This window comes from Zingiber officinale, chromosome 1A, assembly GCF_018446385.1.
Source record: "Zingiber officinale cultivar Zhangliang chromosome 1A, Zo_v1.1, whole genome shotgun sequence".
Taxonomy (NCBI): domain Eukaryota; kingdom Viridiplantae; phylum Streptophyta; class Magnoliopsida; order Zingiberales; family Zingiberaceae; genus Zingiber; species Zingiber officinale.
Window position 1 is genome coordinate 187,574,956 of NC_055987.1, and position 25,600 is coordinate 187,600,555.

Consider the following 25,600-nt stretch of genomic DNA (forward strand, 5'->3'; position numbering starts at 1 on the left):
AATTATCTAATACTTTTGTATTAAAAATTAATTATTTTTAATTTATTTGAAATGTGTGATGATTTCTGGTAAAATATTACATAGATGAGAAATATATATATATAGTGATAAATTTAAATGGAATTATATACAAATTTATAACGTATTCAAATTAAAATGAGAAACTGAATTTGTATGAATTTGTATTTGAAATTAATTTTATTTGCTCAAATTAAAAATGAATTTATAAATAATTTTCTAATCTATTTTAAAATTAAAGACGAAACATTTTCGTCCCAAAATTAGCCACGGGGTTCCAGTAATGCATATTTGAGACGGAATATTCCGTCTAAAATATTCTTTAGAAACGAAAAAATGACTTTTAGAGATAGAAATTTTTGCCTCTGAAATCTTGTTTTCTTATAGTGCTGGTGTAATGGTCATGAGTCGATTCTTAGGAAAAGACGACTTAAGGTTTACCCCACCATGTGTCTAACGTCTGTGTACCTGTATTTACATTTCTTATATTCGTGAGGTCCACACTAAGAGGGTCTTTAATATAGTGAATTTATATTATTTTTTTAAATGGCTACAATAGATTTTAAAGTGATTTTTATCAAGTTGTAATGATTTTGACTAATTTGATTTGAATTATTTTAACACATTTTAACGGTTAGTTCCTAGTCGTTACGATAATATAATATTAGAATGATGATATTTTTTATACGAAAAATACCATGGACCATCTGTTTAACTTTTTTTTCTTTTAAAATGAAGTGTAACGATTTTGATAATTAAAAGTGTCATTTTGATTTATACCTTAAGAGCAAAGATTTACTCATTAAATATTTAAAACACAAATACAAATATAAATAAAATAATAGATTATTATTTTTCTAAAAAGCTATAGTAAATGCATTTCTAACGAGATATATATATATATATATATATATAAAGACATTTGCACTAGTTATATTTCTAACGAGATATGACAAAACTTGCTATATCATAAAAAGTATATGATCTTTTAGGGGCAAAGATTTACTCATTAAATATTTAAAGCTCAAATACAAATATTTTAGATTTAGTCATTCAAATGAGATAAAGTGAATTAAGTTAAACGTTTTAAACCCAAGTTAAAAAATTTAAAACCTAAATATAAGAATAATAATTAAATTGGGACTTAGTTATATTTAATGAACTTGTTTTATATTTTCATTGTCGCATAAAATAGTCAAGGAAACACGTACTGTACAAAGTAAACAAATATTATGCATTAATATGATACATCATTTTGAAAATAGTGGCCCTGAAAAGGGTAAGCAAAAAATAGGAAACAAAGAGTTTCGACTTTAACGAACAAGAGAAATGATTGATAATGTCGAAAATTAAGAGAAAGATGGATGAAATTATAGATGGATTATTGGAAATTTGTTTTTTGTAATCAAGTGATCTATTAGAGACATAAACGACCTATTTTGCTCGACCTAAATTAATTTTTCAGATGAATGATAAATTAATATGTACAATAATTCAAGCTATGAAGGAAAACTATAAGACTCATTAGTTTAGTTTAGCTTGACCGACCATGTGCATAAGCTCATGTATGAGCATATAGTCTCCTCTGTGTTGACTCCAGGATGGGTTGACGAGGGCGCTGGGTGTTAGAGTATATACTAAAAGCCTAATTTTTGTAAACATTTATTTTGAAATAAAAGAATCACATTGGTTAATATCTGCATTTATTTGTTAAATGTAATTGTTCAATTAATTTATATAAGTAGATAATATGGAGTGTGGTGTCACACTCAGAAGATCATGTTGTCGGTTCTCTATAAATTATAAACAGGTGCTCACGACTAAGATGGAAAGGAACAAACCATCAGAATAGTCATAGTGTAATTAAGTATTAGTTTATCTTGACTAATAAATTATACTGATACACTTTAAGTGTATTGAGTAGGACCATTTAGGTAAGTTCTTTTTGTACTGACTTAATAAAAGAACTAGACCTTAGTTATTATGGAAGTGTGTGCTCTTAATCCTAATATAATAACAAGCACATATATTTAATATTTATTTCTTTGACTTATCAAAGGGTGAGGTTTAGCTCGATAAATCAATATGTCTGATAAGTTGGGAAATAATATTACTTATAGTGTGTGTTGTTGATTATAGAAGGAATCTGTGTCCTAATTATCTAGGTTGAGAATGTCCCCAAGAGGAGCTCATAAGGATTGTCATGTTAAACCCTGCAAGTGGACTTAGTCTGACATGACAATAAAGTTGAGTGGTACTACTCTTGGAGGTAGATATTAATTAAGTGAGTTGTCAGTAACTTACTTAATTAGTGGACATTCGTAATCTTAAACACAGAGAGACTAACACACTCATAATAAGTAGGAGCCCATAATGTAATTTGGGATTGGTGCGGTAATAACTCTCTAGTGGAATGAGTTATTATCGATGAACTTGAGTTGTGTGTTCGAGGCGAACACGGGATACTCAAGCTCATCGGAAGGCCAAAACTAATTTCTCCTCTAGGTCCCTGTCGTAGCCTCATTATAGCCTCAAGTCCATCCAAATGTAAGGCTCTTCTTGGTGTCCAAGAAGTTGGTCGGTCCAATGCTTGTTGGCCAAGCAAGGGCCGGCCACATCCTCTTTATAGGGGCCGACCCATTGCTTGGTGACCAAGCATGAAGGGGCCGACCACAATATTCAAACAAGGAGGGTTGTTTTTGAATTTTTAAAATCTTCTTTTTGTAGAAAACTATAAGTTTTAAAAGAGAGATTTTAATTTTAAAAACTTTCCTTATTTGAATTTGGCCACATATTTTAATAGAGAGTTTTAAAAGTTTTAAAACTTTCCTTTTTTAACCATCCTCATGGTTTAGAAGAAAAAAGGAAGATAAGTTTTAAAATTTAAATTTTTTATCATCATGTTAAAAAAGGAAATTTTATAAGAGAAGTTTTAAATTTTAAAACATGGTTTTAATTTTTAGAACTTTCCTTTTTAAACTCCTACTTTAGGAAAGAGAGCTTGTAAATTTTATAAGAGGATTTCTTCTTGTAAAATTTATAAAAATTATATTTCCTTTTTCCCTTGATGAGGTGGCCGACCACCTTACTTGGTGCCCAAGCAAGTGGCCAGCCATATTAAAAATATAAAATCATCACAAAAATTAATTTTGGTGATTGATTCAATCAAGAGGAAAGAAAAATAAAAATTAAAAGGGAAAAGGAAAAAACTCTTGGATGATTTTATTTTTTGTAAAGAGTTTTTCCTTATTTGCCTTGGGCAAGTAATATAAAAGAAGGGGTGGAGGGGGCTTCATGAGACACAATTCTTATTCTCTTGCTTGGAGATCATCAAGTGGCCGGCCCTCCCTCTCTTCTCTCTTTTCCCTTTTGCTTTCTTCTCCTTGGTGGTGTTGGTGGCCAGATTTTAGAAGAAGAGGAGGAAGCTTTTGGGTGGTGTTCATCTTGGAGGATCGTCGCCCACACGACGTCCAAGGCGAGGCGAGGAATACGGCAGAAGATCTCGAGGTCATTAGCTTACAAAGAGAAGGTATAACTAGTAGTTTTCTTCCGCATCATACTAGTTATTTTCTTTGTAAGAATTCTAAATACAAGAGGCAATTAGATCTAGTTTTTCGAGTTTGTGTTTTCTTCTTTTTCGAATTTGTGATTCGATTGTTCTTTTTGGTTAACCTAGAGTTATTTAAGGAAATTAAATATTAGCTTTCCTTAAAAGGCTTTGCCTAGGCGGTGGTGGTTGCTCCCATATTTAAGAAGGCCATGTACCTCGCCATGCAGTCCTGGAAGCCAATTTTGGAAATTAATATTTAATGAAATTAATAACTTAGGTAGATTTGAACCAATAGTGTTAAGTTCTGCTTGCGATTTAAATCTAAACCATTAAGAACAGATACGTTAAATTTGGAATCAATGATGTTAAGTTCCGTCTGTGATTCCTAATTTAACTTCTAAAGAACACAATAGGTTATTTAAAGAAAGGTTTGACACTTGTACAAAAAAAATTTTGTATAGTGGAACCGGTACGTTTTCCTAGGATTAACCAACAATTGGTATCAGAGCTAGGGTTTGCCTCTGTGTGTTTAGAATTCAAATAGGTTATGCACATGTCATACATGAACCGGTACGATTTTCTTAGGACTAACCAACAACATTCCCAAGGTGGCAAATTGTAAGGCATCAAGACAATAGGCCAAGTACTATGTGAAGTGCTTTGATTTTTAAATGGATTAAACCCATCAGCAGCGAGTCCCAAGCGTACGTTTCTAGGATCAGATGCAAATTCATAATGACGATCATCAAATTCCTTCCATGCTCGAGAATCAGCTGGATGCCTTAGATTTCCATCCAAAACACGTTTTTTGAAATGCCACTGCATATTTTCAAACGTCTTGGATGACATGAATAACCGTTGCAATCTTGGTTTTAACGGAAAATACCAAAAGACTTAGGCTGGAATTTTAACCTCGAGACATTTTTTTTTCACCTTTATATGATCTCCTTGATGATTTCTGTAAATTTTTTCATCTTGGAAGGTTACACACTTTGCAAACCTGTTCATTCTCTCTTTCCTCCCAATAAATCATGCAATCATTTGAGCAAGCGTGTATTTTTTCATAATGAAGTCCTAAACTAGAAATTAGTTTCTTTGCTTCATAAAATGACTTAGGCACTTGAGCTTCATATGGAAGTACTCGACGAAGGAAGTCCAACAATGCTGTAAATGACTTATCACTCCATTTTCCATTCACTTTCAATTGAAATAACTCAATAAGGAACGACAATTTAGAAAACTCTGTGCATCTGGTATATAGTTGTTGTTTCCCTTCCTCTATTAGTTGATAGAAATCATTCACATTAGAATTCATCGGTGTATGACTCGTTGATGTTCCAATATAATTTTCATTACTTGTAGATCCTTCATGCATTCCAAATACATCATGCAACATTTCTTGTACCATGGGTTCATGGCTAGTTACTTCAAAAACTTATTACACGAAATCATGAAGTTCTTTGTTATCATGATCTTGTACAATTAGTTTTTCTCCATGAAAATTCCAAATGCGATAATCTTGTAAGATGCCATTTATCATCAGATGTTCATGTACTGTCTCACGATCACGACTCAATGAGTTTATGCATTTGCAACAAGGACATGGTCTCGTGACATCTGGAGCCGCATCACCAAATGCATAATGTAAAAAATATAGGATTCCCACCCGATACTCAATACTGCCATGTGGCACAACCATCCATTGCTTCTGCATAATTTAATGCTGTTAAATAATTTATAAAAGTTAACACAATGAAGTAAGATTTATCAAAATTAAAGAAACTTCGTAGATAAAATTTCAAAGAATATAATTCAACAAACATATATATAAATACAATACCTAAATATAAAAATGAACCTTAGCATCATAGACTTGTTGTAAGCAAACTACAATAATAAACTTGAAAAATAATACGGATAACTTGTAGAAAAAGGTAAATTAAATTAAGGGATTCGTTGGAAAAAATTACAAATCTACCGGCCAATACAAATTAAACCCTAATCAATTATAATTTTTATCACCACTAACATATAAAAACATTATCACCATACTAAAACTAAACCAAGAAATTACCTTGAGAAACAAAATCAAAGGCGCGATTTATGATGTGGATGTCGAAGGATGATGCTAGGGTGCAATTAATTTGATGTGCCGCTAGAATAGAGAGGATCGCTGGAACATAGATGGTCTATAGAAAAGAGAAGGTCGCTGGAACAAAGAGGGTCGCCAAAATAGAAAGATTTGCTGGAATTGTGAAAATAATATGAGATGCGAGCATGTTTTTTTATTAATCTCGTATGTACCCTTTAGAAGCGGTCGTATGTAACCTTTAGAAGCGATTCTAAACCGCTTCTAAAAGAAACTTATAGGAACAGTTCTAATAACTGGTTCTATATGTGTCAAATAGCAACGATTTACCAACCACTTCAAAAAAAGTCAATTGAAGCAGTTTTAAGAACGATTACACTTGACCGATTCTATTGGGTCTACTTTTATAAGCGGTTAATCAACCGCTGCTAATATTGCGGTCCTAATGTCCAATTTTTTGTAGTGAATGTAGCATGTAAGTACAACTCAATTGTGTGTATACTATATGATTCAGAGTCTCGATCCTATAGGAATTGTTACCAACCAATTCTCGATTTTAACAGTGGGAGATGTTGGACTATATTCTATAAATACTAAAACTCTGCTTTAAATTTTAGATGATAAACATAGGTACATTATTATTGTGAAGCATTCTCGAGAAAGAGAATACCCTCAACAGTTCCAACTACCTGGATTGGTATAGGAAACTAAAAATTGTCTTAAGATACGGGAAAAAAATTTACGTGCTCAAAGATGAACCACTAAAAGAGCCTACACCCGATGCTACACAGGAAAATCAATTATATTATTCTCAGTATATGGAAGATGCATGGGATGTGCAATGCATCATGCCGTTTTATATGGTTTTATCTCTGTAGATCTTCAAATATCTCGTCTTGGGTGCTATGATTACAGTACAAAACTTTTTCAGTCAGAACCTGCCTATCATGACCATAATTATGACTATGATGACCATTCATAGGATCTCCAGCTCTGATACCAATTGATGCCAGGCGTGATAGCGATTGCCTTTTGTTATTGAATAAAATTTTATTTTTTGGTAAAATCTAGAGGATGACATTTTTTCTTTCTTTTTTTTCGATTTATCTTTTTGTTTTCTCCACATATCCTCCTTCTCTTCAGTTCACAGGATAATCATTATCTCGCTCGGTGTTACTTGGTATAAGAGTTAGGCGGGATAGTGATTACCCTACGAGTTATTGAATCGTCAATTCACGTAGGAATACCAGAAGTAATCTTCTATAACTTGTTGATTCGAAGAGGAATACTAGGAAATAGAAAAATAAATGGCAGTGCCTAAAATATTATTAAACAAAAAAAACTGTATCCTAAACATCAACTAATAAAACATTTATATAAATTTAAAATTCTAACTTATAAAGAAATGAAAAAAATTCTAATAGAAAAGAAAAATTTGTAACAGATTAATAATTTTAAAATCCTTAAATTGACTCAAAATCTAAAAATACAAAAAGAATAAAATTACCAAAAATATCTTAAATATCAAAAAAAAATTTAAAAATGCTAAAAATAGTATGAAAATTATTCAGATCCTCTTGTATAGGGGTACAAATGAATCAAACATGTTCGCCAACTTTTTGAGCTTACTTGAATTTTTTTTTATTCATATTTGAAATTATCTAATTTGAGCCGAACTCAAACATGCTCGATAATTTTTTCGAGCTAAATTCGAACCTATAATATTTTATTCCATTGTTCATAAGACGCTCGACTTAAATATCAATACATTCATATTATTTGGTTCAATTCGACACCCCTACTCCTGCATTAGATTATTAGCAAAAAATTTTGATTCAAATTGAATTTGACTATAAACATTTAAAATTACTAGCCAAAATTTAATTTTAATTTTAATTTTAGCTGGTAATTTTAATTTTTTACTGACCAAAGTTAAATTTAATTGGTAATATATAATTCTTTACTAGTTAAAGTTAAATTCGACCGATAATATTTAATTTTTTAGTAGTCAAGTTAGATCTAAGTGTAATATTAAGTTTTACTCGTCAAACTTAGATGTGGCAAGTAATTTTAAAATGTTTAATGGCTAAAGTTAAATTTGACCAAAAATTTTAATGTGGTTAGTAATACCGGCTAAAATAATGATTGAAATACGATATTTGCCGACTATAGATTATTGGTATAATTTTACTACCTCAAGTTTGACCAGTTTGACTAACCTTGAGTCATGCTGTTTGAATTTTGATGTTTGATAATATATGGAGATTGCAGGTGTAATTATCTGTTTGGGGAGATTGGTCAAGGTTAACCAGTTCGATGTGAAGAAGATTCAAGTAGGGTTCGATGTAAAGAAGAGTCAAGCAGGTCAAAGTTGACCGGATACTTGATTGAGAAGTCCTAACTGGAGGTTAGGCAAGGACAAGACTAGTTGGAAGGTTGACAGAAGAAGAAAATCCAAGTGAGTCAATGTTGACCGGACACTTTATATGAAAATCCTAGTAAGTGAAGCCGGATAGTTTGAAAATCTTAGTGAGTGAAGCTAGGTGATGAAAAGCCCTGGTGAGTGAAGTCATCCATGCGGAAATCCAGGTGGATCAAGGTTGACCAGACATCTGGTGTTTAGAATTCCAAGTGGGTTATGGAGGATCGAACACTTGGCACGAGGTTGAAAGTCTAAGTGGGTCAAGGTTAACCGGACACTTAGCACAATGAGAAAAGTTCAAGTGGGGTCAAAGGATTGATCAGACATTTGGCACAAAGAGAAAAATCTAAGTGTGTCAAATGATTGACGAGACACTTAATGAAGAAGTCCTAACAGGTCACAGTTGATCGGATGTTGGGTGAAGGGAACCCTAGAGTTAGGTTTGGAAGTTAGAGTTTAGTAATCGATTAGGTTAATCGATTACACTGTGTGTTAAGTGATTAAGTTGTTGTCTTAATTGCTTATGGCTCTGAATCTCAAGAAACGGAAGGAAGCTGAATCACTTACCTTAAGCGATTTAGTAGGGCTTAATCAATTAATCTAATCATTAAACTCTATTCTGTAAGGAAACAGAATGTTTGGTAAGCGATTAAGTAGAGAGACTTAATCACTTACGGGGTTTCTAGGGATCGAAAAGAAAGGTTCTTAATCAATTTGACTAATTGATTAAGAACCCTTAAGTGATTAGAGAAGTCACTACTTAAGGTTGAAAAACTAGTTGTTATTAGCCCGAGTTCAGATCATCACCGAGCTCAGATCATCACCGCTAGTCCTCGAAGTTTCTTAAAGATAAGTGCTACTGCATTTCCAAGATCAAGAGGCGTTTTCAAGCAAGAAAGAGAAGCTAGCTAGGGTTTCATTTGTGTAAATCTTAAAGATTTCTATTATATTTGCTTCTCTTTTCTTCTTGTTGTATTGAGAGCTTGCACGAGGCTTTTTCGCCGCTGAAGTGTTTTCGAGAAAGAGTGTTTTGATAGTGTATGTGTAAGAGAGGGCCGGATCCTTGGATTAGTTACCTCATTTGAGGTGGATACCAAGTAAATCCATCTTATTAGCATTGGAGGAGCTTGCTTCGAGTCTATTCCACTGCAAATCATAATCATCGAAGCGAGACAAGCTATTCACCCCTCCTTTAGCTCCCGAAGTGACCCAACATAGATTACCAGTCAAATCTTGACAAAATTATTTTGGTCGGTAATCCATATTACAGATCAAAATAATAGGATTATTAGCCATTTGATTTTGCTAATACATCTTTTTTTTCCCATAGCAACTTAATGTTGTTTTAAGTGTAAATAGGATTAGAGTCACTAATGAATCCCAAATGAACTTGGAGAGAGCGGTTCATTATGATTCTGCACAATGTCATAACTATAGGACCGTTGGGCCGGCTAGGAGAGGGTTGTTGGATAGTCCTGTAAACACAAAAAGCAAACAACAACCTTCCTCGAACTCTTTAAGCTAACACTTGTATATATGAAGTAAAGCAGTAAATGAAAATCATAAAGAATGAGACACCAGTATTTACTTGGTTACAACCGATGTGGTTGTTAATCCAAGGAAGATTAAGTACTAAAAACTCCTTCAGGCGGAGAAGCCTCTTACAACGTTGAAGCGCAGAAACAGAAGCTTAACTACAACTAAAGCGTACAAGTGTTTAGAAATGAAGTGCTCGTGATTGTTGAAAAGCTTCTGGACCAAGGCTATATTTATAGCCTTGGTCGAGGTGCCCCGAAGGGTTCCGGGCATCCTGGGGGTTAAACTTTATCCCCCAACGATCGGATCGAGTGAAAACTCGATTCTAGTCAAAAGGCTGGTCCGGGCACCCGGAAAGGTTCCGGGCACCTGGAAGGGTTCCGGGCGCCCCGGAGCCCAAAGTCAACAAATGTTGACTTTTTCGTTCGGGACCTCTTCTCTGGTTCAGTCCCGCCTCGGTCCGGTTCTTTTCCTCCGAATCCACTCTATTGGGTGATCTCTGCTATCCGGAAAAGGGCTCACCTGGACCCAACTTCCGGTCTTCTCGAGCAGCCTTTCGCTCCGGCTTCTCGTCCCTTGGAATCGCTGCGTGTTTCCTTCTCGTCTACCAGCGTACTCATCCGCAGTCTTCGTCCCTCGGTCACACCCCGTGCCGACCTTCTCGCTAGCTGCGTCTCTTGCTCCCCGAGCAATCTTTCGCTCCGGCTTTCGTCCCTTGGAACCACCACACACTTCCTTCTCGTCCACCGGGTACTCTTCCGCAGCACCTCGTCCCTCGGACGCACCGCGTGCCGTCCTTCTCGCTAGCTACGTCTTCCGCTCGAGTACCTGTACTCCTAAGCTCCTGCACACTTAGACACAAGGTTAATACAACACAGGACCTAACTTAACTTGTTGATCACACCAAAACAACCTTGGAGTTCCAACAATAACATTGTTGATGCTTCCACTAGCTCACTTCAATAGTTCTCATGAAATAGATTTCAAAATCTCATCTCATTTTCTTTGGAAACCATTTACCGGGCCACCTTTTAGGTATCCATATTAATTTGAACATTAATATATAGCACCTCTTCAAAATGCATAGAGCTCACATGTCACATACTCATTATATTAACACATCTCTTTTATTAGCACACTCATATTTATTTTAACATTAATACTCATTATTTGTGGATTCCACTGTTCATTTATTTATCTTTATTTTTTATATCCAAAATTTATTTTTTTTATTTTTTTAAAAATAGTTATTACCCCACGGGGTTATACAAGATGGTAAGTGGTGGCTTCGTTTGCAACTGAGAATGCGGGGTCGAACCACAGGGGGCAAGCGATTTCACCTTTTACAATCTTTTCTCTCCCCCGTGTTTTTTTCCTATCTCGATTTCACCTTTTACAGTCTTTTCTCTCCCCCGTGTATTTTTCCTATCTCCTGCGTTTTTTTTTCACTCTCTTGTTATGCTTTCTTCCTCCTTTAATCACTTTCTTAGTTTTTTCCCTAACCCAATTTTGCCGTCAAAATCCTCCATGACACGTCGTTGCCACTGCCACCCACATTGTTGTCTCCATACACAATTGTTGGCAACACTACCATTGTTTGCTGCCAAAGCCGATGTCATCGCTTTACCAACGCTCCACAATAAACACCTTTTGATTGAGGTGAAGTCTTCTTGCTTGATCTCTTTGATTACGAATTTAAGTGTTAGAAAAATATATAGTATTAATTTTTCATATATTTATATTTTTATTTGCTAGTCAAGTATGTTATTTGTTTGCTATCAATTTTTTTTGTTATTTATTTTTGAATTGTTGGATAAGGATAGTTATTAAATTATATGATTATGTTTCTTTGTTATGCTAATGATAAATTAAGTGAAATAGCAATTGATCCTGTGCCGAGACCGAAGGACAAGTCACCGGTGAGTTGTTTAGAACGTTGACAAAGTCGGCACGACCAGGAAGAATGTGAGGTTGAACTGTCCGCTATGTTAACCAAGTCCCTGTGAGTTGGAGGATAGTGGGGCCATCAGAGATGTCTGTGAAGCTATAGAAGAGTGTCACCGTGCATCGTAAGGGGAATCAAATCGTGTGAATGAGTTGTTTGCAAAGCTATAAAAGAGTGTCATCGTGAACCGCAAGGGGAATCGAATCGTCTGAAGAGCCTGTGAGTTGTAGAAGAGCGACGGAGGGGGTTAGAAGGGAGGTCGGGGGTGGTCCGGGCATATCCACTTTTACGCTCAAGTCAGGTTCCAATAGAGTATATGAAGCAGGTAAATAGTACAGTAATCAAGAATATAAAGAATGAATGTAAAAAAGCTTACCAGGCCTGTAAGGTGGGCCGGAGGTGGCATGGAGCCGGAGGTGATGACACAAAGTAGAGGCGGCACAGAGTCGGAGGCGGCATGAAGCCAAAGGATAACACAGAACTGGAGGATGACACAGAGTCAGAGGATGACACTGAGCCGGAGGATGGCACAGAGGGATCTAGCGATTGGAACATAATAACAGCTCGCAAGTCGAAATATAGCAATGACTCTAAGGTCGGAATCGCAAGTCGGAATATAGCACACAGGTTGGAAGGCGCGAAGGCCGAAAACAATGGCACGTAGGTCAGAAACAACGACATGCAGGCCGATACATGACAATAGTGTGAAGGTTAGAAACAATGACACAGATGTCGAAACATGGCAATAGATCTCAGATTGGATGGCTTGAAGGTCTGAACACAACAACGACACAAAGGCCGATAACATACGACAACGCGGATGGCCCGGAGGGTGGTGTCAATTGCATATGACAGTGCGGACAGTCTAGAAGCTAGGCGGCGTCGCTAGGGGCGGCGGATCGGAGGGCGGTGACATGCGTCGGAGGCAGCGACCGCGGATACTCTTTCGGCCGAGGCTCTTTTCAAAACAGACACCCCAAATCGAAAAGCAGAGATGTGATCTAAAGGGTAATTGGTGTTTTCATCATGCCTTCAGCGTGGTATGGAGATTTGAAAACTCGTAGAGATCAACCTGCGTAATCATCCAAACTAAAGAGAACTGGAATACTGGGCTCGACTCGTACTCTTTCGGCCGAGGCTCTTTTTCTCACATTAGCTTCTTTTCTTTCCTCGAGCCCAAAGTTTGCGCACTGCTTTTCTCTCCATATATCGAGTGTGCTTTCTGCTATCTTTTTCACTAATCAGACGCCATGCAAGTCGCCTCAGCCCACGTAGAAAGTAAAAACAGCGGCTGATGAATTCTATTCTTTTATCATCGACGCTAGCTACTTCGAGGTTAAGGTTGCCACTTGTTAAACAGAATGTGATTCCAGATTTCCTATTAAGTCAGGCTATTCACTTCAATCGCAGCAGGTTTGGCCTGCTTGTTTGCCAATATCTGATGTGGGATACATTGCCTTTTTATCCATGCAGTAGCCGATCGACAACAAATCATGCACAAGCAATCAACGGTAGGTTTGATGGCCCATTCTCCAGCTTTAAATTAAGGTATTAATAAGTGTTTCCAACTAAATCTATTAAGAATTCGAATAATGATTATTTCTTCAAGCTTAGTGGGTGAGACAAAGTGTTCATGATTTGGCTAGCTATTTGTTAACACTCTTGTAATCTTCCAGTTGGCTATCTATAAAGGCTGTTTATAACTCTTGTACCTCAGAATCCAAGGCTTCTTCCATGGCAATAGATGATCCATCAATGGCAGAAGAAGGCTACATTGATATGGAATTCAAATCTTCTTCGCTGATCGAATTCCAATTCCAAATGAATTCCAATCTACACAAGCCATCCCCTGCCGACGAGCTCTTCTACAAGGGCAAGCTACTTCCTCTCCGCCTGATACACGATCAGATTGAGGAGAAGAAGGCCACGAGAACCCCCAGAGCAAGCGCCGGCTCAACCCCGTATATGTCGTGCAATGCCTCCCCAGCCGCCGCCGCCGCCGCCTGCTTCGTCGGCGGAGAGATCGGCCTCGAGGACTTCTTCTTCCATGACTGCCGGCAGGAAGAGCTCATCCGACCGCAGTCCAAGAGGTCGTGGAGCCAGAAGCTCAAGTCCATTAAAGAAGCTGCCGCATTAGTTTCCAAAGCATATCTCAAGTCTCTGCTCCACAAATCTTGGCTCTCTAAAGTCAAGGAGGGCTCGAAGAGAAAAGGGAAAGCCACGGAAATACAGAAGCAGGATCACAGGCGGTCCTTTTCTAGTTCGAGTATCTGGCAATCGCCGAGCAAGTCTTGGAGCTCCTCATCGCGCAACTGGTCCGAGTCCTCCTCGTCCTTCTCGAGCGTGAATTCGGCGGTGCTGAAGAGGAGCAGCAGCGTGAACTCCGACGCGGAGACGTCGATCAAGGGAGCAATTGCGCACTGCAAGAAGTCTCAACAGAAGGATTCCTCGAGGAAGAGCTCGAGCGATGTTGGATTTTGTTTGCTTAATGTCGCAAAGATTGCGCCGGATGGATTGTGAAGAACGTGGCGCGTGAATGATCTAGCTAGGCCGCAATAAAATGAACGTGAGAAAATACTGGAATTGCACTATGACTTTGTGTGTCTGTCTGTTTTGAAGAAAGTCAAAAACAGATTTACTATAATCTTAAGGATTTCGAACTTTAGTCATTGAAATATTGAATTACGGAGTGTAGCTAGTTTCCATCTGATTCAAGATGTTAATACTAAACCTGTAATTGCTCAATATCAAAGAAAGTGTTTGATATGATTAAATGATCAGTATAAATAAAATATAGAAAGTGTTTAATCAGGACAGCACTAGCCTACAACCTGCTTTTGAGACGATTTGCTTTGAAAAATCATTGGCTGAGCTCACTCGAGGACAATATTCTGATTCCTTGGTTAGAAAGTAGCAGATCAATATAATTAAACCAGAAATCAAGCAAACATGTCCCTGAAAGAGTTGGAATGATTAAAGTCAAAGAAAGAAGGTGCCCCACGGCTGGTGAACAATGAAGAAGATTTCCTAACCATTCGATCCTTTTGGCCCTGCTACAACGACTATTTAACTTTATTAACGAAGGTAAATATTTAGTTCACAGATGTTTGTAAAATGAAAAAAGTTTTAATCATTGTGGAGATGAATTTTGTAGTTTAAGAACGGTAGTTAAATTTTAAAGTCCTCTTTTATCTCAAAATTAACTATATATGTGAGGATATAAATTAATCATGAAAATTATATATAGAAATATTAAATAAAAAACAAAAAGTTGAAGTGTTTTTTTTTTATCTTAAAAGACTAAAAAAAGATTTTGTAAGATTTTAACCATTAAAGAAGCCTTAAAAATTGGCATCCAAGTAGTAAAAAAAAAATAATAAATTTTGTAATGCATGTAATTAATATATACATATAATATTACTAAAATGTCCATATATACATATACCAAATTATGACTATTTAGCATTATAAAAAAAAAAACAAATAACATAGAGGATCATATTGAATATAATAAATGCTCATCATGGATTGTATCAGGCTCGGCGGACTCGAGTCTGGCACTGTCTCTCTCCTGGTGCTGGAGCTCGGGCATGCTGGGCTGGGCTAAGCGGGTAGGAACGCGCTACCTTGGCCCAATCGACATGAAGTGTTTATTTATCTCTCTCGGTGGAATTCCAACTCCATTTGTCGTGCAAATTTGTAGGGCATCACTAGAATTTCAATACCTCGCTCGGTCCAGGCCGCGCGCTCTTTGTACCCCTGTCAAGAGGCGACCGCAAGCTACGCGAAGCAGCAGCAGCAACTAAATGAAGATCGACGAGGTCCAATCCACCTCGAGGAAGCAGCGCATCGCTACCCACACCCACATCAAAGGCCTCGGCCTCGATGTATTATTCTAGCATCTCAATCTCTCTTTTGTTTCTTGTTCTAGTTCTTAGTTCCGGTTTTTAGGCTCTAGGGTTTCTTACTTTTAGTTTTTCTGATTTCGACTTTACGCCTTTGGTTGGTGGACTGCGGAATCTGGCAGGAGTAGTAGTCTTGCTAAGTGAAGTTACTCTTGCATTTCTTTTTACTGCTTAAATATTGGCGGAGAGATCGAAACATGGTATTTATATTGATATCTTAATGCCTGTTAGGCTTCTGGAAATGCAATTCCTTTGGCTGCCGGGTTCGTCGGGCAGGTGGCTGCTAGAGAGGCAGCGGGCATTGTGGTGGATATGATAAGGCAGAAGAAGATGGCTGGAAGAGCACTTCTGCTTGCTGGGCCTCCTAGCACTGGAAAAACTGCCCTATCTCTAGGCATTTCTCAGGAGCTTGGGAGCAAGGTATTCTCCGCTGCTAATCTTTTCCTATTCCTCATGAACCATCATGGAATTTCCACGTCAGGTTATAATTTATAAATTAACTATAGTTTGCCTTGATTCAGAATACTATACCAAACTAATGGTCAATTTTCACATTTAGTATTGATATCCAGTTTTATGGCGTCTATAATGGAATATCATAATATGAAATTTGTGATACTCTTAGGGCCTTCAAATGTGACTGTTTTTGATGCCAATTAGAAACACAATTAGATAGTCAGTGAGATATCTTTACTAATTTTTGCATCTTGGAAACACTCATGTTGGATATGGTTTGTGTTAGTTAAGTAACCCTTTCATTTTTTTAGGGTTTATGTTGTTCTTTTACTGAACGTGATTTTTTTAGGTTCCCTTTTGCCCTATGGTTGGATCAGAAGTGTACTCATCCGAGGTCAAGAAAACTGAGGTTCTTATGGAGAATTTTAGAAGGGCTATTGGTCTTCGAATTAAAGAAACCAAGGAAGTTTATGAAGGAGAGGTGCTGCTCACTAATTTTGACACCATAATTTTCAACTTGGTTCCTTAGGATAATCGATTCTCTAATTTCTTTGGGTTTTTTTCTTTACTGCAAATTCTTATTTGTAATTCGTCTTTATTTCTTGTTTGACAATCTTATCCTTGTTTCAGGTAACAGAACTTTCGCCAGAAGAGAGTGATAATTTAACTGGTGGGTATGGGCAAAGCATTAGTCATGTAATCATTGGGTTAAAGACTGTTAAGGGAACCAAACAGCTGAAGTTAGATCCAACTATTTATGATGCTTTGATAAAAGAAAAGGTAATATAGTGTTTTTTGGAATGAATTTTCTTCTATCCTTTCTCTAGCAATTTTATAAAAGAATGTTGTGAATTTATTGTTCTTTTGTCTGTTCTCTAGTTATTTCATGAAACAATGTTCCTTTTCACTATAATTATAGTTCAGAAAATGCGAGCTTCTTCAATTTTTTTTTTCCTATTAAGGAGACTCTTTTACTGCTTAAAGATGTGGAAATTAACTTCAAATCCCGTCGTATTCTATTTCATCATAATAAGGCATATTTTAGATAGTTCAAGACATTCTATTTCCTCTATATCTTAAGTGGTTCCTTTATCATTCTGTCATCATACATGCTATCCAAGATTATATTTGTCATTCATTTGAGTTTCTTGTTATTTTAACTTCTTTGCAGGTTTCTGTTGGTGATGTTATCTACATTGAAGCAAATAGTGGTGCAGTAAAAAGAGTAGGTAGATGTGATGCTTTTGCTACAGAATATGATCTCGAGGCGGAAGAGTATGTTCCTATTCCTAAAGGGGAAGTTCATAAAAAAAAAGAGATAGTACAGGTACTTCATTACTAGTCTCTCAACCCATTTTTATGCTGACTATACATGAGTCGACATGTAGTTCCGTATTTTGTAATCTTGAGACTGAAAAATGAATGTCTTCTATATGGATATCATTTACATAGACTAATATCCACACTGTATGTCATTCAGAATGCTTGGGTTTTAATGTTGACATTCACATTGCCAATGGCTAATTAGTTTTACATCTTTGTCTATTTTAGAATCATTTAAAATATAGAATCCAGTACTGTTCTACTATAATTTGGCTAATAAAATGATTTGGTTTTATGATCTTCTCGAATTCTTTTGCCATCTCCGGAAGCAGCCATCAATCAGCATGCTTGCCAATCTGTATGATAAATTTTGATCATTCTCAGGGGAGTAACCAGAGATTTTTTTTTATTTTGAAAAGAAGTGCTATTCTGTTCATATGGGAAGAGAATCAAAAGGAAATAGACAAGAAGAGATATTGGGGGGAAGCTACTTTTAGCCAAGTATTCACTTATATGATCAAAAAATGCCCTCGCTGTCAATTAGATTTCGGAGTTTGTCTTCCATCCAGAAAGTAAATGATTTTTTTACATCTATCCTGCATTACAGTAAAATATTTCTTAAAAATAGTACATAAATTAGTAAAATTATTAAAGATATTATATCATAGAATTGAAGAATATGAAAAATTGACATAATAATAGAAACATTAAATGCCGCTTCAATAATTAACAAAAGATAGTATAATGTTATAAAGTTAGTTTTATTGATCATGCCACATTTAAATAATCTGCTAATTTTCTCCATAATATGCTATACATTACCGGGACATTTTGTTACTAATTTTTTTTGGGTCATTGGTGCACTTCAACGGTGGGCTAGCCGAGTCTCTTCTGTTATTCACTCTTTAACGGGTCTAGTCGGCTACGAAAGGTTAGACACCTCGAAGACTTGGCCTCTGATTAGACAAGGAGTTTAATCGGATAATAGGTCCAAAGGGAACGATCAAACCAGAGAGGCTCAGAATCCAATTAAATTAAGAGGACTCGGGATTCGATCAGATAAAATGTTCATCCACTCGGAGTCAGTTGGTCGGTCTTGTCCCATATTCATGGGAGGAACTTGGGTAGTATGATTACCCCCGATTGTTGAGGACTTGGTCTCAATAGGACAAGGAGTTCAGTTGGGTAATAGATATAGAGGGTCGATTAAATCAGGAAGACTCAGGATCCAATTAAATTAAGAGGACTCGAGATTCGATCATCCGATTGAATAAAATGTTCGTCCACTAGGAGTCAGTCGATCGACATTGTCTCATATTCATGGGAGGAACTCGGGTAGCATGATTACTCTTGATGTTGACCCTTCCTTGACCTTGACCGTCTTATTAGCTAATCTTCTTGATTTCCACCTCAACTCCTGATTCACTGTATCAATTAATAAGATAATTTTATACCTGAATATATCACAACAATCTACCAACTGCACAATTAAAAAGATAATAGAGTCGGATGAAGTTAGATTAAAATTAACTAAATTATTGAAATAGGTATCAAGTTTTGCCTAATTTTTTTTTTGTTTTGAAAAAAAATAAAAAAACAGATGTCCCTCCTTTTTATTTTCTCCATAATATTCATTTTGTTACTAATTATTTTTTAAATAATCTGTTAATTTTCTCCATAATATGCTATACATTACCGTGACATTTTGTTACTAATTTTTTTGGGTCAATATTTGTTACTACTGAAGTAATTTTCACCTTTATAGATTTGTTGTATTGACATCCATATCTACATGAAAAGGTAGTATCATAAAAACAAGTTGGACATGGCAAAGTGGCAACTTTGTATAGGGATCATAATGGAGGAGCCTCAGAGTCATGTTGTTATGAGGTTTTCTTCACAGTAGGTCTTAAGTGGGGTGCAAATATGTTCTGACAATTTTTTTTTTTGCATCACACTATTCCTCTACATTGAGTCCCAGGAGGATGCTGAGCAATGAATCATGGTGAACCACCCGTGTTGATTTCTTGATAGACATTGCTATTCCTTTTATTTTCCATCCTGTTCTGGTGAGATGTGGCATCCCTGAGTGAAGTAGACACCATACCCATGGCAGAATATTCTGTTAGTCACTTAGATTCCTAAGACAACACCTTTAGGCAAAAGGATTTCAAGGCGGCACCAAGAATTGAGAGCAAATTGACTAATGCTTGCATCCTAGTTGTTTAGTAGTTGTAAGATATGAGATGAAGAGGGAATGAGGGTCTAACGTCATGGAATTTTAGAATACAGTACTTGATTCTAATCTTTTCAAGCTTGGATTTAGTTAACGTGGAAGGTCTGCCATAAAACTTGTCCCATTTGATGCTTTTTGCTCCCGTATGAACCTGCTTCTAATCTTTTCAAGCTTGGATTTAGTTATTGTGGAAGGTCTGCTATGAAACATGCCCCATTCGAAGCTGTTTTCTCCTGTATGAATATTTTTCGCTTCAATTGATTTTGGATGCAGAAAAGAACCAGAATGGGCGTTTGCTGTTCCAACAAGATGAACTTGGGAGAATTGGATAGTGCAAGTTGGCTGAGTTAGGTTCAGTTTAGCTGAGATCGAGTTCAAGATAAATATAGGGTTTAGTTTGGCTGAGGTGATCTCAGTTGGAGAGTAGAGCAAGAGCAACTTTTGATTTAAAATCAGGCGCATGGAAGGGGTGTGCATGTTGTGTAGTGCATGTGAAAATGAAACTCTATGTAAATAATTAAGCAAGGATGTGGTGAAAAGGAATAAGAACAGCAAATGCTTATTAAGGTGGTGAAAAAATACTCTGGTAAAAAATTAACTGAAAGAAAACTTGGGTAGAGAACTTCTGCAGCCGAAATTTGTTTAATTAGGAATGTTTTATATAGATGACAATATGACATTGCCATTAAAAGGAAGAAAGAAGTTAAGTAAGGTCGTGACTAAAAAATGACAATTATCATAGAAGATTGTGACTCAAGTGAGGCTGTGACGCAAAAACACTTCATTAAAATTTATGTGAGGAGGTAACTGGTATGGGTAAATTGCCACTAATTCTATGAGCCACTACTAGATGGACAACACATGTGAATTGAGGCGTTCAAAAGTATGAACAAGGATTAATCTGTGTGTCTTAAGGGGCAACGAGTTAGAAGGAGATACATGGCTTGTTAAGAGTGTGAATAGTTAAAGTCCACCAAAAAAACATTCAGCATCTATCTGAACGCTAAGCTACGTGAAGTGCTGCCATTGGCAGGGCACATATTTTGTGGCCCATAAAAAGGGAGCCAGAGTCATGTGGAATGAGACTTTTCGAGAGAAAGTTGTTATAGTACCTCTGTGACCTAGGCTATTTCTGGGCAAAAACTACTGGCCACTTTGGATCAATCATCTAAGAATTTGCCAATTCTGGAGCTATTAATCCTGATTCGCCTTATCTCACAATCTAGTGCTAATTCAATCCCAGTCATTGAATGTGACTGCACTTCAATTTTACCTGGGTCAAACTGGTTGTCACTTGGTTAAACCTAATGCACTTTGATTGAATTCCAAGCAATTCTACCATACTTAGCCAGTTCCATCGTCCAACTAGACCAGACTCTCCTTACCCAGCTTCCTTCAGCTAACTTCTCCAAATGAGGTTTAAGCTAAACTTGAGTTAATAGATTTTTGTATCTGTTATAATTTTGACTACAATATTCGTTTATAATGGAAACCACAATTCCTTCTCAGCTATACACAACCTTTTCTCTATTTTGCCCATACATACATTACAAAAATGTGTTTTAAACTCTAGCATACTTAAAACATGTTATGTCTCTTGTAACTCAATAATAGAACACAAGCTTAAGTCAAAATAATAAAACCATATAATATCTCTTCTACAATTCACAACATATGTATAATTGCCATATGTTCAAAATTACCATATAATGAACAACCCTAAATCTCTTAACATTTACACAAGGCTATAGTTGCATGCCCCCCTGCATAACCACACAAGAATTCAATTACTCTAAGGGTGCGTTTGGTTCAAGTTATCATGTATAACCTTGGTTATATGATTACCAAGTAATCACATAACCAAGGTTATGGGGAATAAAGCATAACCAAATGTTGTTTAGTTCAACCTAGGTAATGCAACAAAAATTTATTTGTTTGAAGGTATTAATAAATAACCTAGTTTAATATTTTACTATATTACCCTTAGTTACAAAACCAACCATATATTATTATTATTATTATTTAAACTCTACGTTTTTTTTATTTTTTATTTGTCATGTTTTTCTTTATTTTTATGTGTTTTTATTTTTTTTATTTCTTTTCATTTTTTTTATTTTTTAAATTTTTTAAATTTTTTTTACATTTATTTTTTCTATTTTTTTTATTTTTTAGGGGTTTTTATTTTATTTTCTATTTTTAATTTTTTCTATATATTTTTTTATGTTTTTATTTGTTTACATTTTTCAATTTTTTATGTTTTTTTATTTTTTAATGTTTTTTTACATTTTTTTAAAAGTTTTTATTTTATTTTTTTCTTATTCGAGGGTATTTTGGGTAAAAAAAATTTCGTTAACCCTGGAATCAAGAAAAATCTTAATTTTCCGATTCTGGGTTGCATGCCCCTTTTGCAGATGTGTCGGGTATGGAACATTACTCCAGAATCATCGATTACATAAACCAAACAAGGTCTTCGTTGATATTCTTGGATGGATAACCAAGGTTATCAAGGATAATCTCGAACCAAACACACCCTAATGGCTTTTGCTAACTTCCACGCTCTCTTCTTCTTCTCCCTCTCTTTATCCTGGTCTTTGCATAGGGTTGGTTAACAACACACCTGACCACGCTGTCATCGGCTGCTCTACCTGCTTGCAACTGCCTGTCGATCTTGGGCCATACTCTCGGTTTCACTCGAAGCTCCCTGTTCTACTGTCTACTCTCTGAATTAATTATGCTATCTTTTACAGATCACTTAGATGTAGATTCATAAGATAGGGAGAGAACCAAGTTTTACATAAATGATTTCACAACAAAAATAAATAAGCATTTACCAGACCTGAATATTTATGACCTATTGCATCACAATGCTTCAAGCCAATGTAGCCTTAATTGTTTCAGAACATCTCTTAAGAGGATATTTTGACGGTAATTATTTGTAACTGCAAATACTATGTAGTGGTAATTGGGTTGTAAGGGCCTTGCTAACTGCAACAAAAATAAATAAGCATTGACCAGACCTGGATATTTATGGCATATTGCATCGCAATGCTTGAATCCAATGTAGCCTTTATTGTTTCAGAACATCTCTGAAGAGGATATTTTGACAGTAATTATTTGTAACTGCAAATACTATGTAGTGGTAATTGGGTTATAAGGGCCTTGCTAACTGCATACTGCTAGACATGATGTACTCTAATGGTCATGGCAGCACAGTTATTCACAATGAATAATTTCATCTATTTTGTGGTTTCATTTCTAGAAGTAGGTCATGCAAGCATGATAGCAAGTGCATAACTCTTTCTAATGGTTTCATAGGATGTTACACTACATGATCTTGATGCTGCAAATGCTCGTCCACAAGGAGGACAGGATATATTATCCCTTATGGGCCAGATGATGAAGCCTCGTAAAACTGAAATCACTGACAAACTGCGACAAGAAATTAATAAGGTTTCTATTTATGACACTCTTATATTGTGCTTCCTACCTTTTATTCATATAAACTTTTCCCTAATGTCTTTTAATATGGTGATATGTTTAATAATAACTGAATTTAAAACTTTTGTTGTTCAGGTTGTTAATAAATATATTGATGAAGGCATAGCAGAGCTTGTTCCTGGTGTGCTGTTTATTGATGAGGTAGTTGCTTCTGCATTTTTGGGATCTCAGCTGCTTAGACTTGAGTAATTTCATCTGAAATATTGCAATTCTTGTGCAGGTTCACATGCTAGACATTGAATGTTTTTCTTACTTAAATCGTGCTCTGGAGAGCACAATATCACCTATAGTGATTTTTGCTACCAACAGAGGAATATGTACCGTCAGGTATGAGAACATACTGAATAATAATGGAAAAAAGTAGGTAGATGTAAAAAAAGGAAAAAACATCAAGTCCAATTTTGGTTTATTATTATGGTGAATAAGGACCTATATGACTGTTGACTAATTGAGAGAATATTGATGTAGAATGACACATTTTCTCTGAATTTGTGAATTTTGATTTACATATTTTTTATTTATATATTTTTCGGATCCTGGAAACAGTCTATTGCTTTGCAAGGTAAGGTTGCCTTTAATGGATTCTTCCCTGGGATCCCGCATGGCAGGAGCTTTGTGCACCGGGCTGCCTGTTTTTTTTATATATTTTATGAATTTCCATCATGTCCTTTGAATGCTCACTGTTGTTTTTTAGACTTTTCCTTCCTAGCCATTTGGCCTTTCATGTCGTTAGGCCTTTATAGTGCCTCATTCTGATTTGTTATGATTCTACTTGTGCTCAGGGGCACTGACATGACTAGTCCACATGGCATTCCTGTAGATTTGCTAGATCGACTGGTCATTATAAGGACAGAAACCTATGGTCTCACTGAAATGATCCAGGTTTTTATATCTGCTTCCATAATGCCATAAAATGACGTTATACATAGCCATAAGATGAGGACTAAACTTGTTTTTCCTTTTCAATTTCCAATTGCTTGTGATCTGGAACAGATATTGGCTATTCGAGCTCAGGTTGAAGAGATTGATATAGATGAAGACAGTCTAGCTTACTTAGGGGAGATTGGCCAACAAGCATCATTAAGGTATATATAATTTATTCCTTTTTCCTATACTTAGTGTGCATGATGCTTATTGGAATAGCAGAGCACCAATGTGCAGTTTTAATATAAATATATCATCTGTTCTATAGTCTGCAATTATATGGATGCTCTTTTCCTGGTTCCTTGCACTTCACAATCATTTACGTTGATGGATTTTGCCAACACAACTGTACAACTTATGTTTTACTTCCTTTTTCTTCTCATTTAAAATAATGAAGTAAAAAGTAATGAGCCGGTAAAACTTAATTTTTTGTCATGTTTACATTTGTTTCCCCAATATTTGGTATTATTTATATTACAATGGCGAATATTTGGATTTATATATTGAAATAAATTTCAAGCTTCTTTGTTATCTTTGTTCACCTTCTTTGATTTGTTCTCTTTTTTCCTTTCTTTTATTCTTCCCCTTTCTTTGTAGCACTTCATAAATTGATATGCTGGATACTTCTTTGTGCATTTATTTCGTTCTCTTCATCATGCAAGATGAGTGACATGACCAAAACAGCTGAATATGATTCGGCAAGAATATTTGAACGCCCCAATATGCTGAATATCTATAGTTTGGAGCGTGCTTCAATATTGAAATTGAATCTCTTTGGTTTCTGTTTTTTTCTTTTAATTTTATTTCAAGGCATTTGGCAAATCCTTGGTACGGTCCTTGTGCATGCCATTCCGTTGCACTATCATTTATGTTTCCCATCTGTATTTCATAAAACTAACTGAACTGCCAACGTATTCAGGCATGCAATCCAGCTGTTATCCCCTGCAAGCATTGTGGCCAAAACTAATGGAAGGGACATGATTTGCAAGGTAAGAAGGCCTCACTATCAGTCATTTACTTGTAGTTTCACTATAATAACTCCTTCGCAACTTTTGCAGGCTGATCTCGTTGAAGTAACTACTCTGTATCTGGATGCTAAGTCTTCTGCAAGGCTTCTTCAGGAGCAGCAAGAAAGATACATTACCTGATTAGATATATCCCCTTGATAGCTCAGGAATTGTCTTTTCTTTGAAGAGGCAGAGATGCCTAGTTTCTAACGCCGGTTTGGTTTGTAGTATGAACGAAACATAGACTTTGCTTCATCTAGACGACATCTTGAGGTGTGCGCATCAAGAAATACACCATCTTGTTCATATGAGAAATTCTGATTTCATAGTGATATTTGTTTTTGATCTCATATCAGACATGTAGAAACTGCATTTGGACTTTTGTAACTATTACGGAGATAGTAGGAGAAACTGCATCAAAAAAAAAAGGTGGTGTATCACCTGTGTCATGGATCATATCTTCAAGTAAATTTTGTCGTTTTTCCAAAACAGAAACACATGGACGATGAGAGCTTTACAATCTAATTAAATTAATCTAAACTAACTCGAATCTGTATAAATTAACTTTGGTTTATCGTTCAGAAATTGATTCAAACTAAATAACTTTATAAATTAAGCTAATACAATCTGAAATTGTCCATCTATCTCAGTTAAATTCAAGTTAAATTGAATTGGTATAGTATTTTTTAAT

General features: G+C 35.8%; 2 protein-coding genes across 2 annotated transcripts; both read left to right on the forward strand.

The window, feature by feature from the left end:
* The first annotated feature begins 12,017 nt into the window (after window positions 1-12,017).
* LOC122008246 (probable membrane-associated kinase regulator 4) lies at window positions 12,018-14,080 on the forward strand. The gene is made up of 2 exons (XM_042563913.1): window positions 12,018-12,187; window positions 13,237-14,080. The coding sequence occupies exons 1-2, from the start codon at window positions 12,018-12,020 to the stop codon at window positions 14,078-14,080; spliced, it is 1,014 nt and encodes a 337-aa protein (XP_042419847.1).
* Window positions 14,081-15,242: 1,162 nt separating this feature from the next.
* LOC122038741 (ruvB-like protein 1) lies at window positions 15,243-25,259 on the forward strand. Its single transcript, XM_042598654.1, has 12 exons — window positions 15,243-15,447; window positions 15,697-15,885; window positions 16,271-16,402; window positions 16,552-16,701; window positions 17,093-17,248; window positions 22,796-22,930; window positions 23,054-23,119; window positions 23,199-23,305; window positions 23,761-23,860; window positions 23,972-24,063; window positions 24,822-24,891; window positions 24,961-25,259. The coding sequence occupies exons 1-12, from the start codon at window positions 15,367-15,369 to the stop codon at window positions 25,048-25,050; spliced, it is 1,368 nt and encodes a 455-aa protein (XP_042454588.1). The 5' UTR covers window positions 15,243-15,366; the 3' UTR covers window positions 25,051-25,259.
* Window positions 25,260-25,600: the final 341 nt, after the last annotated feature.

Bases quoted from the DNA above. Each gene is read 5' to 3' on its own strand.
- LOC122038741 (XM_042598654.1), top strand. From the start codon at position 15,367: ATGAAGATCGACGAGGTCCAATCCACCTCGAGGAAGCAGCGCATCGCT. The intron at 16,403-16,551 runs GTGCTGCTCACT...TCCTTGTTTCAG, and splicing joins AGGAAGTTTATGAAGGAGAG to GTAACAGAACTTTCGCCAGA. The intron at 24,064-24,821 runs GTATATATAATT...CAACGTATTCAG, and splicing joins GGCCAACAAGCATCATTAAG to GCATGCAATCCAGCTGTTAT.
- LOC122008246 (XM_042563913.1), top strand. From the start codon at position 12,018: ATGAAGCCAAAGGATAACACAGAACTGGAGGATGACACAGAGTCAGAG. The intron at 12,188-13,236 runs GTTGGAAGGCGC...GTAATCTTCCAG, and splicing joins AGTCGGAATATAGCACACAG to TTGGCTATCTATAAAGGCTG.